Source organism: Archocentrus centrarchus, chromosome 10 (assembly GCF_007364275.1).
Source record: "Archocentrus centrarchus isolate MPI-CPG fArcCen1 chromosome 10, fArcCen1, whole genome shotgun sequence".
In the NCBI taxonomy this organism is placed as follows: domain Eukaryota; kingdom Metazoa; phylum Chordata; class Actinopteri; order Cichliformes; family Cichlidae; genus Archocentrus; species Archocentrus centrarchus.
In genome coordinates, this window is record NC_044355.1 from 18,953,424 (window position 1) to 18,965,316 (window position 11,893).

The window sequence follows — 11,893 nt, forward strand, 5'->3', positions numbered from 1 at the left end:
CCCCCCAGCTGATTTTAGTGCGCCCCCTTGTGTCAGGACTCCTTAAACAACTGAAGATCCACAAAGCCCAACCTTGATATTAATCAAATACTGCTAAAAAACATTAAAAGAACACTTTGAAACACATCATATCTCAGTGTAGGAAAAAAAATCATGCTGGATATCTGTACTGATATGGATTGGGTAATGTGTTAGGAATGAAAGGATACCACATTGTTTGATGGAAATAAAAATTATCAACCCACAGATGGCTGAATTCAAAGACACCCCGGACATCAAAGTGGAAAAAAAAGTTGCAGCAGGTTGGTCTATTTTGCTGAAATTTCATTGCAGCAACTCAAAATGGTACTCAGCAGTTTGTATGGCCCCATGTGCTTGCATGTATGGCTGACAATGTCGGTGCATGCACCTAATGGTGTCCTGGAGGATCTCCTCCCAGATCTGAACCAGGGCATCACTGAGCTCCTGGACAGTCAGAGGTGCAACCTGGTGGCATCAGATGAACCAAAACATAACATCCCAGAGGTGTTCTATTGGATTTAGGTGAGGCGAGCTTGGGGTCCAGTCAGTGGTATCAATTCCTGCATATCCTCATCACATAAGGCCGGGCATTGTCATGCACAAGGAGGAATCCAGGGCCCACTGCTCCAGCGCAAGGTCTGAAATTTTGTCCAAGGATTTCATCTTGATACCTAATCATAATCAGAATGCTGTTGCCTAGCCCGTAGAGGTCTGTGCATCTCTGTGCACCAGTGGTGGACGTGCCAATTCTGGTATTCTTTGCCAATGCCAATCAGACTCCATGGTGCTGGGCAGTGAGCACAGCGCCCACTAGAGGATGTTGGGCCTTCAGGGCACCCTCATGAAATCTGTTTCTGATTGTTTAGTCAGAGACATTCATACCAGTTTCCTGCTGGAGGTCATTTAGGAGACACAGCAAACCTTCTGGCAATGACACATATTAATGTGCCATCCTGGAGGAGTTGGACTGCCTGTGAAACCTCTAGCCAAATGCAGAACTAGTGAAAAACAGTCAGAAAAGATGAGGAAGGAAAAATGTCAGTGAAGCCATTCCTGTTTTGGGGGTTGTCTCATTGCTGCCTCTCTAGTCCTGTTGTTAATTTCATGAACACCAAAGCAGCTGAAACTGATTAACAACCCTCTCTGCTACTTAACTGATCCGATCAATATCCCAGATGCTACACTCTGATTAAAAAGTGATCCCTTAATGATTTTGAGTAGTGCCTGAAGACAATTAAGAAACAAACAAATATAAAAAAAATAATATAATGCTCAGCATTAATTTTCAGCCTGAGCATTTGCTTTTCTATCTGCTTCATTGAGAAATTCCTGGTCAGGGTAGATTAGGAAGCCGGTGAAGGTGCTGTCTGTCCAAAAAGGGTCAAAAAAGAGTCCATTCTGCTCAGAGTAGAAGATCTGCAGCCAAACCTGGTCCGACTCCTTCAGGTGGAGAACAGTAGAACCAGATGCCACATCATAGTTCCCAGTGTTTGCGTCAAATGTTTTGATTTTGTACTGTCCATTGTGGACCAACCCAATGGCCAAGTGTTTGTTGGACAATGTGATATCATAGGTGAAGTAATAAACTCCAGGGATAGCACAGACAAACTTCCCACTGGTGGCATTGTAGTGATTCCCCTCATTCAGCAGGATTCGGTTGAAGCGGATGGGCGTGCGCTCTTTGGGATAGCTCTTTGTCACAGCCACAGAAAAGGCTGATTGTGCTTGCTTGCCACAGTTACAGCCACCTGGAGCTCCTTCCTGGCCCATGTCTCCCACCTCTCCTTTTTGTCCTGGTTTTCCAGACACTCCAAATTTTCCCCTTTGGCCTTTCAGTCCCCGAGGTCCAGCCTTGCCAATAATACCCTCACGACCTTTCACACCTGGTTTGCCTGGGTTGCCGGGTCTCCCTGGATCACCTGATAGCACAAAAATGACAGGATCACAATGACATAGAATAATTTGGGCACCAGTACAGCTGACCAGCTTGAACCAGCAAACCATGCGATGCAGAAGCCTGGGTTTGAATTTACTGTGTTTTCCCTCTGGTCTATGGCCCAGCTTCCCTGTCTTCTCTCAACTATCCTCTCTAAATAAAGGCTAAAAAACAAACAACCAAAAAGATTTTTGATGGCCAAAACCTCTTAAGAGCCTAAAAACGCTCCCCAAGAAATTGTCACTGACAAAAAAGTATTTCTGACTCTTTCTGATGAGTAACTGTAGCAAGAACTTGATTAACTTGGCCTTAATTGGGATGTTAGGATTTGTCTTTAGATGTTTCAAACTATTCTAATCTTGTGGTAATAAATAATAAATCATAACAGGTTCCTTTAAGCAACTGAGCGGGGTCTGAAAATGAAGCTAATAAATAATGACTCAAAACTCGTGAAGGGTATTAAAAATATCAAAGCACTTCCAGTTTGCAATTCCCTCTGATGTCACTGTGAAATGGCGATCACATTTTTCCCTTCAAACACACAGCTGGAGTCTATCCCAGCTGCCACAGAGCGAGAGGCAGTGTACGCCCTGGACAGGTCGCCAGTCTGTCACAGGGCCATAACAACTTAAACAATGTTTTCCAGTTGTTCAAAACAGATCATTAAAGTTCACTTTACAACAAAAGAGGCAGTTAGAGAGTAACTACCTTGATCTCCCTTCTCCCCCTTCTCTCCATCCTTCCCGTCTTGGCCGTCCTTCCCCGGGGGCCCCATGGGGCCCATGGCCCCCGGTGATCCAGGGGCTCCTGGGTTGCCTGCAGGCCCCGCTGGGCCTGGCAGACTGCAGACCAGCTGTGAGGAGTGGATGGTGAAATTACGGCCTTTCTTGAATGGGGGATTTGTTGACTGCGATACGACAACTGATACCAAATAGATCATCACAAACATCTGGAGCATGATGGGCACTGCAGAGTCACAGCGAGGCAAGGGGAAGCAACTGTTTACAACATGAATATCGACTTGGGTTTTGCAGCCATTAATCAGATGACGCAAAGATCTGGTAAAAGATTCCTAGAGTCAGCCAGAGACTAAAATGGAAAGTGATAACTAAGGACTACTGTTAGAATCAACTAACAGAACATATGGACAAACATCTAAATTGTGTCCACATGTCATTTTCATGTTATCACTCAGTAATTAATAAGAAATATGTTGCATCTATCATGTTCTGGTTACATAAAAGCATGCAGCTTACAGCATGTTATACAAAGGGAGTGTGTCTGCCATTTTAAAAACACAGAGTAATAACTCACCAGTTGAGAAATTATGACCTATGGGAATTTTTCAGCTCCGTCCGAGCCCTTTCTCTGCATTAGAGCACACAAATGTTCCTACATTTCCAGCAAACGGTTGAGGCAGCATTCTTCAAGAGAAGCTCTGCAGCAAAATGTGCAGCCCAGAGCCCTCGCAACATCCGCCCTGTTTATACGAGTGATGGGCCAAAAAATACTTTCACCATGATGTCATTACATTCAAGTCAGTGCAACAGCTGAAGCAGTGACACATCACTGGTTCACAAACTCTGCCGCGAGGAGACAGGACATTACACAACGAGCCTTAAAGAGTATAAAGCAAAAACATTTAGCTTGCTATACTTTATGCATTTAAGCGATAATGTCCTCAGAACTGGTCTTATTTTACAATTACAGTACAAGACATACTGTACAAGACGTATTGTACAAGATGTACTGCACAGAAAGCAACTATTTAGAGGAAGCTTGTCTGTCATGTTTTAGTTTTCTGAGTGCACGTGTGATGCATGTGGATAGTGTGTGCACCTGGTTAATGAGGCACACAAGGAGACACTACTCCCTACAGTGTGAGATCGGGCGTGCCAGGATTGACTGTTTGTTTCTGGTGTCCTTTTCTCCACCTTGAAACCCTCATCAGGGCTTTCCAGACAGTCTGATGAATTAAAAGCCATCAACACCATCTCATTGTTCCAATCATTTTTTTATGTATTTCAGTCTATTAGACTGAGGTTTTTTTTCATATTAAACCCTGTGGATTAAGAACGGGATGTCACTCAGGTTCATATGTGTGTGAAGGCAGCCAATTGAATACTTTTGGTAACTTGGTGTATGTGTAAAAACTGCAATTAAAATCCTTTATCATATGTCAGCACTCTGCTGTGGGCTATTAATGATTATTACTTTCAACTTTTTTATTACAATACCATGTTCTTGTTGTATTTATGAAATTATACAACTAAAATAACGTTTGAATAGTCATGATTAAAATACAATGAAAAAATATAACTACCAGCTATACAAAATAATGATGAACTGAAGGAAACAGATCTGTTCGCATTTATAGGCCTACTTTGAAACACCACTGTTAAAGTTATGCAGACCACTTTGAGTTCAGGTAAATGTAGCCTCCTTTGATAATAAGAAAAACATAAAGCAGGCTGATAGATTTAAAAACAGCAAAAGTCACAAGACTGCAGCTCATTTTGGAAGTGTCTTGAAAATGTATTTCCATATTATTTTGTTTGGGGTGTGTGTACTGATTTACAAATCTGTCCACACACTGTGAAATTCTCAGTCTTCCTCCTTTTCTTTTTATATAGAGTCCATGTTTAGGGGACTAGAGACGAGGCTTTTATGTGTACACATCCCTGTTAGTATCCTACTGAGGGTCAGCAAAATGAAGAGGATGCAGCACCTGGTGATAGAAGCAGGCTTTTTTTTTTTAAGTGGGTATATAGGACACACATTTTTAAAAATGGAGACTATAAAGAATCACTTACAGCAATGATAACTAAAAATTAAAATGTAGAAAAAGAGCCACAGGTTCAAGACTCCTGGTAAAAACTATGGATGAAAATTTTAAATTTTCTCGAGTTAACATCAAGTGGCCAACTCAAACACATGCCTCTACCCGTGGCTCACACCTCATAGATTAAAAAAAAAAAAAAAAAAAAAAAAGCAAAAAGAACAATTTGTCTGAGGGGACACCATGAATTCAGGAAAATTAATTTTATTATAAAAAGCACACAGTTACATTACTCGTGTTCTCTGTAAAGACTGAATCTGACAGAAGTGTTTTTAAAGCTTTTACATGTTTTCCACTGAATTAAAACACTTTTTTGTTTTTTTTTTCTACAGTTTTATTTTACAAAACACTGTACACAGTTTCTCTTCCATTTCTCACTGAAAAACAAACCTGCTTCATCAGCCAACCTTAGTCAATCTGAGACTTTATCTTTTACAGAGCAGCTGCTCGAGCAGAGTCCTTGGGGAGAGTTTAGGGGAATCTGCAGGGACTAAAGAGGTCACTGTCCCAAGAAGGAAGCCATGGGATCATCTGGCCTGCTGCGTTTCATGCGGAAGGCCTCCATCTCCTCCTCAGTGGGTGCCTTTACTTCATACAAGCTGTTGTACGGCCTCTTCCTCTCATCCAGCTGCATCAGCACCTCTACTTGCTTCACCCGCTTGTCCTCTGCCTCTAGAGCCTGAGAGGAACACACCGGTTGGAGGTCAGACACAGAGAAACTCACCGAACCAGACAAAATGAACAAACAGAAACATTACCTTCTTCAGCTTTTCCTTCTTCTTCTCCTCATCCTCCGAGTCGCTGCTGTCAGAGTCGCGCTTCTTGTTCTTTTTGTTCTTCTTCTTCTTCTTCTTCTCTTTCATCTTATCTCGATGCATCTGGTGATCAAGAATATTGGAATAATGAACACTAAATACCCTCTTTTAACGTTCACCAATGCATTTTTTAAATCTATTCAGTGTCCCTTACTTCCAGCAGAGATTTGGGCTCTTCCTCCTCCTTTGGCTCAGTTACTGCCTCTTCAAACGGAGTGCAGTCTGAGTTGTTCTGCAGGGTTAATAAAGATGACAAAAACAGTATGCAAGTTAGAAATCTACCATTACTATATAAGCTGATATTCTATGTATCAAACAAACTCTTTAAATTCTCTCAATAAATCTACTTACGAGTCCAATTCCAGTCGTTCCTGTGCAGTAACTCTGTTTGACCATGGAGTGGCAGCACTTGTACCCCCAGCAGCCGTCTTTCCAGTAGGAGCCCCAAATACACTAATAAAGAAATATGGTTTGTTTTAAGACTAAAAAATAATTAAAGTGTATGAAAATTAACCAGACATTTGCTTTTCTATCCCCTCCTCACAGTGTGGTTGTTGATGAGCACGTCCTCCTCATATTTGGAGCGAGCAACGGCCTTTTCGAGTCCCTTCAGCACAGCGCCGTGACGAGAATACTCCACGTAGTCCTCTGTCTGGGCCAACAGCAACTCCCGTGGCGGTGCATCCAAGTGCTCTTGGCCTCCATACTAATTGTCACACACAAAAGCAGGAACACATCAGTAAAGTCCGGAGTCTGACTGATACGGGCCTTTTTAATAACTAAACAGCAATCTGGTGATTTAAAAATCTGACATTCTGATATATCGCCTGATACGTTTTCCTTTCAGACACATGACACACAAACAGATTTCCCTAACATTTGTTAGATGTATTTATTTATTTACTCATTTACGCAGCTCATCTGAGTTTGACTGCTCACATCAGCTGGTTGTTGTTTGTGGCTCTAAACATGTGTTGCAAGCAGGGTGCCCTCTGATGGACAAGTTATGCAACATCAACACTCATAACATGCTTTGAAGAGTTTCTCCCATTTCTTATTTAGTGTCCAAACTTTAATTTATTGGCCATTATGAATGCCAATACCAATGCATCAGTACATAGGTAATATCGGCCAGTAGTATCGGCTTAAGTTGACAGTCATGAGAAAAAACATGGTGAATATATGTGTGGAAAAAAATAAATAAATAAATCAAGCTGAAGTCCCAAATTTTTTATTTTTCACCTTTTTGTGTTTCCTAAAATGTCAAAATTTTTAGATTAATGTGCAAAAACAGATTTAACTTCTGTCTTTGGTGATTTTTATTAATTTCTAACTTAAAGATGGTAAACTGTGTCTGTTCTTTGAATTGTTATTGATTAGTAACGATGCAAATAGGTAAATAGTCACTTGTAGCGCTTGATGAAACTATTGATAAAAACTCCACTAGGTTCACAAGAAACTATCAATCAATCACAATCCACACAGTGTTATTGCCACAGGTTAACGATGGAAAAGTCTCCAACATCACTATGGGGGCAAATTTCACTGACTGGCTGGCCAGGTCGCGCTCCCAGGTTGTGTGTGGCTGTACTGAGCCGTCATAGCTGAGAGGTTTGATGGAGGAGGATTTAGAGCATCAGAAACTGTTCAGTAAAATACATTTTTCAGACATAGTTTTAAGAGGCATTTTCAAACAGTGAAATTAAGATAAACATTGGAAATATTGGCAAGTCCAGTTGTTGGTGATTGCGTTTTTGTGCGCAGCCAGGACTCTTGATCTGCGTTTCTGGCTGGCTTTTTTGCTACATCACATATTTGGAAAAATAAATAAATAAATAAATGTAGAGGCTACATCCTGTTGCTAAATAAATATATGTCACATGTGTACCTTCTCCAGGATGCTCTCCCTCTGTTCCTCTTTGAAGTCCTCCTTCTTGACCTTGAAGGAGCGATGCAGCAGCTCCAGTTTGGTGGGGTCAGCCTGCAGATGCACCTCGGACCCTCTCTCATAAGCCTCCCAGGCAAACACTGTGATGTGACAATTATTACAAATTGCAATCTGTCTGAGAGCGAGCATGATCTACAGTACGTGGTCCTATCCAATAAAAAAAAGCAGACTACAAGACAAGACACTAGCTTCAGCTCCTAAAATGCTGGAAGATAAATAACAGGACTCAATTTTAAACTGACAGTACAGTCGATCAGTGGTTAGCCCGTTTATGTCAGCATGCAGTGCTCTTGTGTGTGAGGAGCTCTCCCCGTGCTGTGCAGGTTTGAAAAAACATGCTACATTAAGCCTGCCTACGTCAGCCTAAAACAAAGTTGCACTTCTGGGTTAAATGAAGGTAGAAATGAATCACTGTAGTGAGCAAGCTCTAATTAATGAAATGCTTCCCAAACTTTTTGTAATAATCCCGCTGAAGTGGTTCTCCATGTAGTTTGTGAATTATGATGCAGCTGATTTTTCCTCTGTGAATGCTTTTTATTTTTTTATTTTTTTTTTTAACAACATAACCACAATGAGTTTTTGGTAAAATATAATCCCACCAAAAATCAGACACTTGCCACCACAGCAGCAAAAATGCACTGAACATACTTTGAAATCTCAGTAAAATTCAATTTCTAAAACTAAGAGTTAAGGTTGTGAAGTGCTTTAAAGGAAGGGAACGTAACTTAAGGACTTACACTGTGTCTGAGCCATGGAAATTGTGTCCCCAGAATAGCGAGCAAAGTTGTCTCCAGCATACCCCACTCTGTTAGACAAAACAGCATTTCAGTGTCCACTCTGTTACTGCGAGACTCCAGACTTATTTTCTGTGTTCTTACATAATTTTGAAATCTTGACATATTTCACATATATACTGTCTTGAATGACTAACACTATTAGGGGATCGATACAGTTCTCCTGATAAGTGTGTTACGAAAACATAAAATAACCTTTAACTTACTCATCAGGGTTCTTGCCAGTGTTGGAGTACGGGTTCTCTCTCATAGCTCGAGTCTTTGGATCGTAGTACGCTGAATTTGGGTCCAGATTTCTCAAATACTGTGAAAAACAAACATGAGAAGTTCAGATTACAGGGCAATTATAAGTTAAATACATATGGAACTACAGCATATACGGCCGAAACAGAGTTTGTACAATTCTAACTTGGTTGAAAGTGAATATTTGGTATGAACACCTTCAACACAGCCTGAACTCTCTGAGGCAGCTTTCTTCTCATTTCTTTAAGCAGTCTTCAGGAATAGTTCTCCAGGCTTCTGGAAGGACATTCAAAGCTCTTCTTTGGACGTTGGCTGCCTTTTGTTCTGTTCTCTGTAAAGATGATCCCACACTGCTTCAATAATGTTGAGGTCTGGGCTCTGAGGAGGCCAATCCATCTGGCATACTTCAGCCTTTTCTCCTTTCCTTAAGAATGGCTTCTTAACAGTCACCCTTCCACTGAGACTATTTCTGATGAGGCTTCAGTGAACAGCAGACAGATCAGCTGAAGGTCCTCCACTTGTCCAGTTTCCTCAAACTGTTTTAAGGACACACTTTTAGCCAAGTCAACCAAAAACTTGGCATCTTGGCAAAAATATAATTTTATGCCAGTCAAACTGTGTTGTCTTTGGAATTATTTTAAACCGATTTAAGTAAAGAAATGTGAACAAATGACGCATTTTTGTGACAGGCTGCTAGTAACAAGTTGCTAAGTTGTCTGTTATGTGTAGAAACAACACTGGTTCATTCCTTGAGTTTTGTGCCTTTTTTATGCTTTAATGATTCACAGGTCAGCAATAAGTTAACAAACCAAAAATATTCCTCTGAAAAAGGACAGGTACAAAGACTGGACTGAAGATGAGTGAAAAAGCAGCCAACGTCCAAAGAAAAACTTTATAAGACCATCAGAAAGCCTGCGGAAATATTGCTCAAAACTACTTTTAAAAAAAAGAAAGCAAAAATATTAAGAAATGAGAGGTGACTCGAGGTTTCTGCTCAGTACTGTAGGAGGTAAAGTCCTCTGTATTAATTTTATTCTGGAAACACGGTTCGTCATCAGAGTTAGAAAAAAACTGATGACTAAAGCAATGATTCTTTATGTGCCTCTTACTTTAGCTGTGTCTTCTCTGATGCGCAGATTCCTGACAGTGATTCGTCTCTTGGAGTCAAAGTTCTGACCGGGCATATCGATGTCATCTGCATATTTGTCTTCATCCTCATCTTCACTCTCATGTTCCCGCTCCTACAAAGAAAGGATGCAAGGTTATTAAAGTGCAGTCTGCTACTTGCCTCTAAAATCAGGAAAAACACAATCTGTTCACCTTATCATCTTAATATCAATGAACACTTACAGTCTGGTCCAGTTTTCCTGAGGCTAACTCATCCTGAAGTTTCTGTGCTTTCAGTGTCCTTTTGGCCTGAGAAACAAATAAGAATTCAGTCATGTAGTGAAGCACGATAACACAGGCTAACCAATGTTTTGACCTCCAGAGTTCATCTGCTCTTAATTTACCACTGGTCTGCTTACCAGATCTACTTTGGCGTACTCCTCAACAATACGCTGATGTTCCTCAGGGTCATAGCCATTCCAGCGATCCCGTTTTCCATCATAATCCATGGTGAGCTGGATCTGACTGTGTTCATCCGGAGCAATCCCTGTTCCTGTGAACTTGGCACCAACTTTTCTGGGTCGCTGATGGAACAAAAGGAAAGGTGAGATCCTAGTTTATTAAAAACAATAATAATAATAATAATAATAATACTCCTTTGGCATCCAGGATAAGAAAAGAGGGAATATTTCTTTCTTTCAGCAGATAAAAGACTGCTTAATCAGTTTTACCTCCAAGCAGTCTTTCTTCTTGTGTGTCATGGCACCACAGTTTTCACAAGCTCCCTTACGGTATTTAGTGGCAACTGTATTCTGCAAGGAAAACAAAAAGTGGAACTTTAAGATTTTGTGGCAACATATCCACTTCCATGTCCACATGAGAGTAAACACTTGACTCATTCTCACCTCCTGCACGCCTCTCTTGTACCACTCGCCGATTGCCGAGTACTCCCTATGGTTTTCAGTCTGTGGTCTTTGATGCTTCAGTGTGGGTCTCTTGGATGGGTCGATGTACCACGGCACTGATGAAATATACTGTGGGATGTGAGGGTTTATGTCCCTGGAGGAGAGAAGTTTTGAGAATACACATCAAAACATTTCTTCAGTTGCCCGAATGGACACACTCTCTATCCAGCCACAAACTTACTTCCCCTCCTCGTCCACCTCAGCTGGAGCATTTCCCAGCTTTCTCTGCTCCTCCAGCTCTTTCTTCTTCCTCCAGTCCTCCCTGGTCATCTTTTTGGGCTCATCCAGGCCCACGATCCCCTCCGAGTTACCACTGGGCTGCTCGGTCATGACTGAACCTACCAGCAGAAACACACCGTAAATAGGCATATCCTGCTCACCAAACCCAGCAGTGAACGTGTAGAGATGTGACTGTAGTGTTGGCTAAACTAGCTGTTTACCAGCCGAGAGACGTACACATAGAGGAAGCATTTAACTAATCTCTGTCAAAAACAATAAACCAATTATCCGCTTACCTTGATGAGACCCGACAAATAAAACTGTTGCTTATACTCCTTTCGTAAAATCAGAAATTTCCTTTGTGTGTGACCTCTTTTTTTAAGCTCGTCAGTTCTGTTTTGACTAAAATGCGATCGTCGCCATTTTACATCAACTGCAGCTACGTCACGTCCTTCCTGTGGAGTCGCTGCCGGAAACAGCGACCTCTAGTTGGCAGAGGTTACATCAGCCACAGCTGCTGGCTCCATGCTGGAAACAGCTGGCAGCGCTCTGCTTGGCACCAACCTCAATCGCGAGAAAAACATTTTTTGTTTTTATTTGTGCAATTTCATATTAATAAAGTTGAATCAATTTGGTTTTGCTATATTTAAGCTGTTTCGAATTGATAGCTATTATTTCTAAAACAAAAAAACAAAAAAACGGCATAGCTTAGACTGTATAACTAAAATTTACTCAGTATTTTCTGAAGAACTGTCACATTTTTGTGTATTTAGTCTGTAGTGTGCTTTGATTTATGGTGGTGGGGGTGGTGGGTTCAGTTAAATGAGTTGGTGTGTCTGTACATGACTATCGGCCACTTTATTAGGTACACCTTTTCAACTGCTTAACACAAATGTCTCATCAGCAATTCACATGGCAACAACTCGGTGCATTTAGGCATGTAGACATGGCCAAGACGACCTGCTGAAGTTCAAACTGAGCATCAGAATGGGAAAGAAAGTATTTC

At 41.2% G+C, this 11,893-nt stretch overlaps 2 protein-coding genes across 2 annotated transcripts; both read right to left on the reverse strand.

Annotated features, from left to right (window-relative positions):
• Positions 1 to 1,151: 1,151 nt before the first annotated feature.
• Positions 1,152 to 3,408, reverse strand: c1qtnf2 (C1q and TNF related 2). The gene is made up of 3 exons (XM_030739107.1): positions 3,272 to 3,408; positions 2,666 to 2,923; positions 1,152 to 1,940 (listed from the first exon to the last, which is right to left on the reverse strand). The coding sequence occupies exons 2-3, from the start codon at positions 2,913 to 2,915 to the stop codon at positions 1,300 to 1,302; spliced, it is 891 nt and encodes a 296-aa protein (XP_030594967.1). The 5' UTR covers positions 2,916 to 2,923; positions 3,272 to 3,408; the 3' UTR covers positions 1,152 to 1,299.
• Positions 3,409 to 4,984: 1,576 nt separating this feature from the next.
• On the reverse strand, positions 4,985 to 11,331 carry slu7 (SLU7 homolog, splicing factor). Its single transcript, XM_030739106.1, has 15 exons — positions 11,184 to 11,331; positions 10,850 to 11,006; positions 10,609 to 10,762; positions 10,435 to 10,515; positions 10,123 to 10,287; positions 9,947 to 10,012; positions 9,706 to 9,837; positions 8,560 to 8,657; positions 8,297 to 8,364; positions 7,500 to 7,639; positions 6,156 to 6,317; positions 5,963 to 6,064; positions 5,766 to 5,843; positions 5,555 to 5,674; positions 4,985 to 5,475 (listed from the first exon to the last, which is right to left on the reverse strand). The coding sequence occupies exons 2-15, from the start codon at positions 10,996 to 10,998 to the stop codon at positions 5,296 to 5,298; spliced, it is 1,695 nt and encodes a 564-aa protein (XP_030594966.1). The 5' UTR covers positions 10,999 to 11,006; positions 11,184 to 11,331; the 3' UTR covers positions 4,985 to 5,295.
• Between the last annotated feature and the right edge of the window lie 562 nt (positions 11,332 to 11,893).

Coding starts and splice junctions, on each gene's coding strand:
- c1qtnf2 (XM_030739107.1), bottom strand. CDS start 2,915: ATGCTCCAGATGTTTGTGATGATCTATTTGGTATCAGTTGTCGTATCG. Junction 1,941..2,665: donor GGGGGAGAAGGGAGATCAAG/GTAGTTACTCTC, acceptor TTGTGCTATCAG/GTGATCCAGGGAGACCCGGC.
- slu7 (XM_030739106.1), bottom strand. CDS start 10,998: ATGACCGAGCAGCCCAGTGGTAACTCGGAGGGGATCGTGGGCCTGGAT. Junction 10,288..10,434: donor AGAAGAAAGACTGCTTGGAG/GTAAAACTGATT, acceptor TTGTTCCATCAG/CGACCCAGAAAAGTTGGTGC. Junction 5,476..5,554: donor AGAAGGAAAAGCTGAAGAAG/GTAATGTTTCTG, acceptor TGTTCCTCTCAG/GCTCTAGAGGCAGAGGACAA.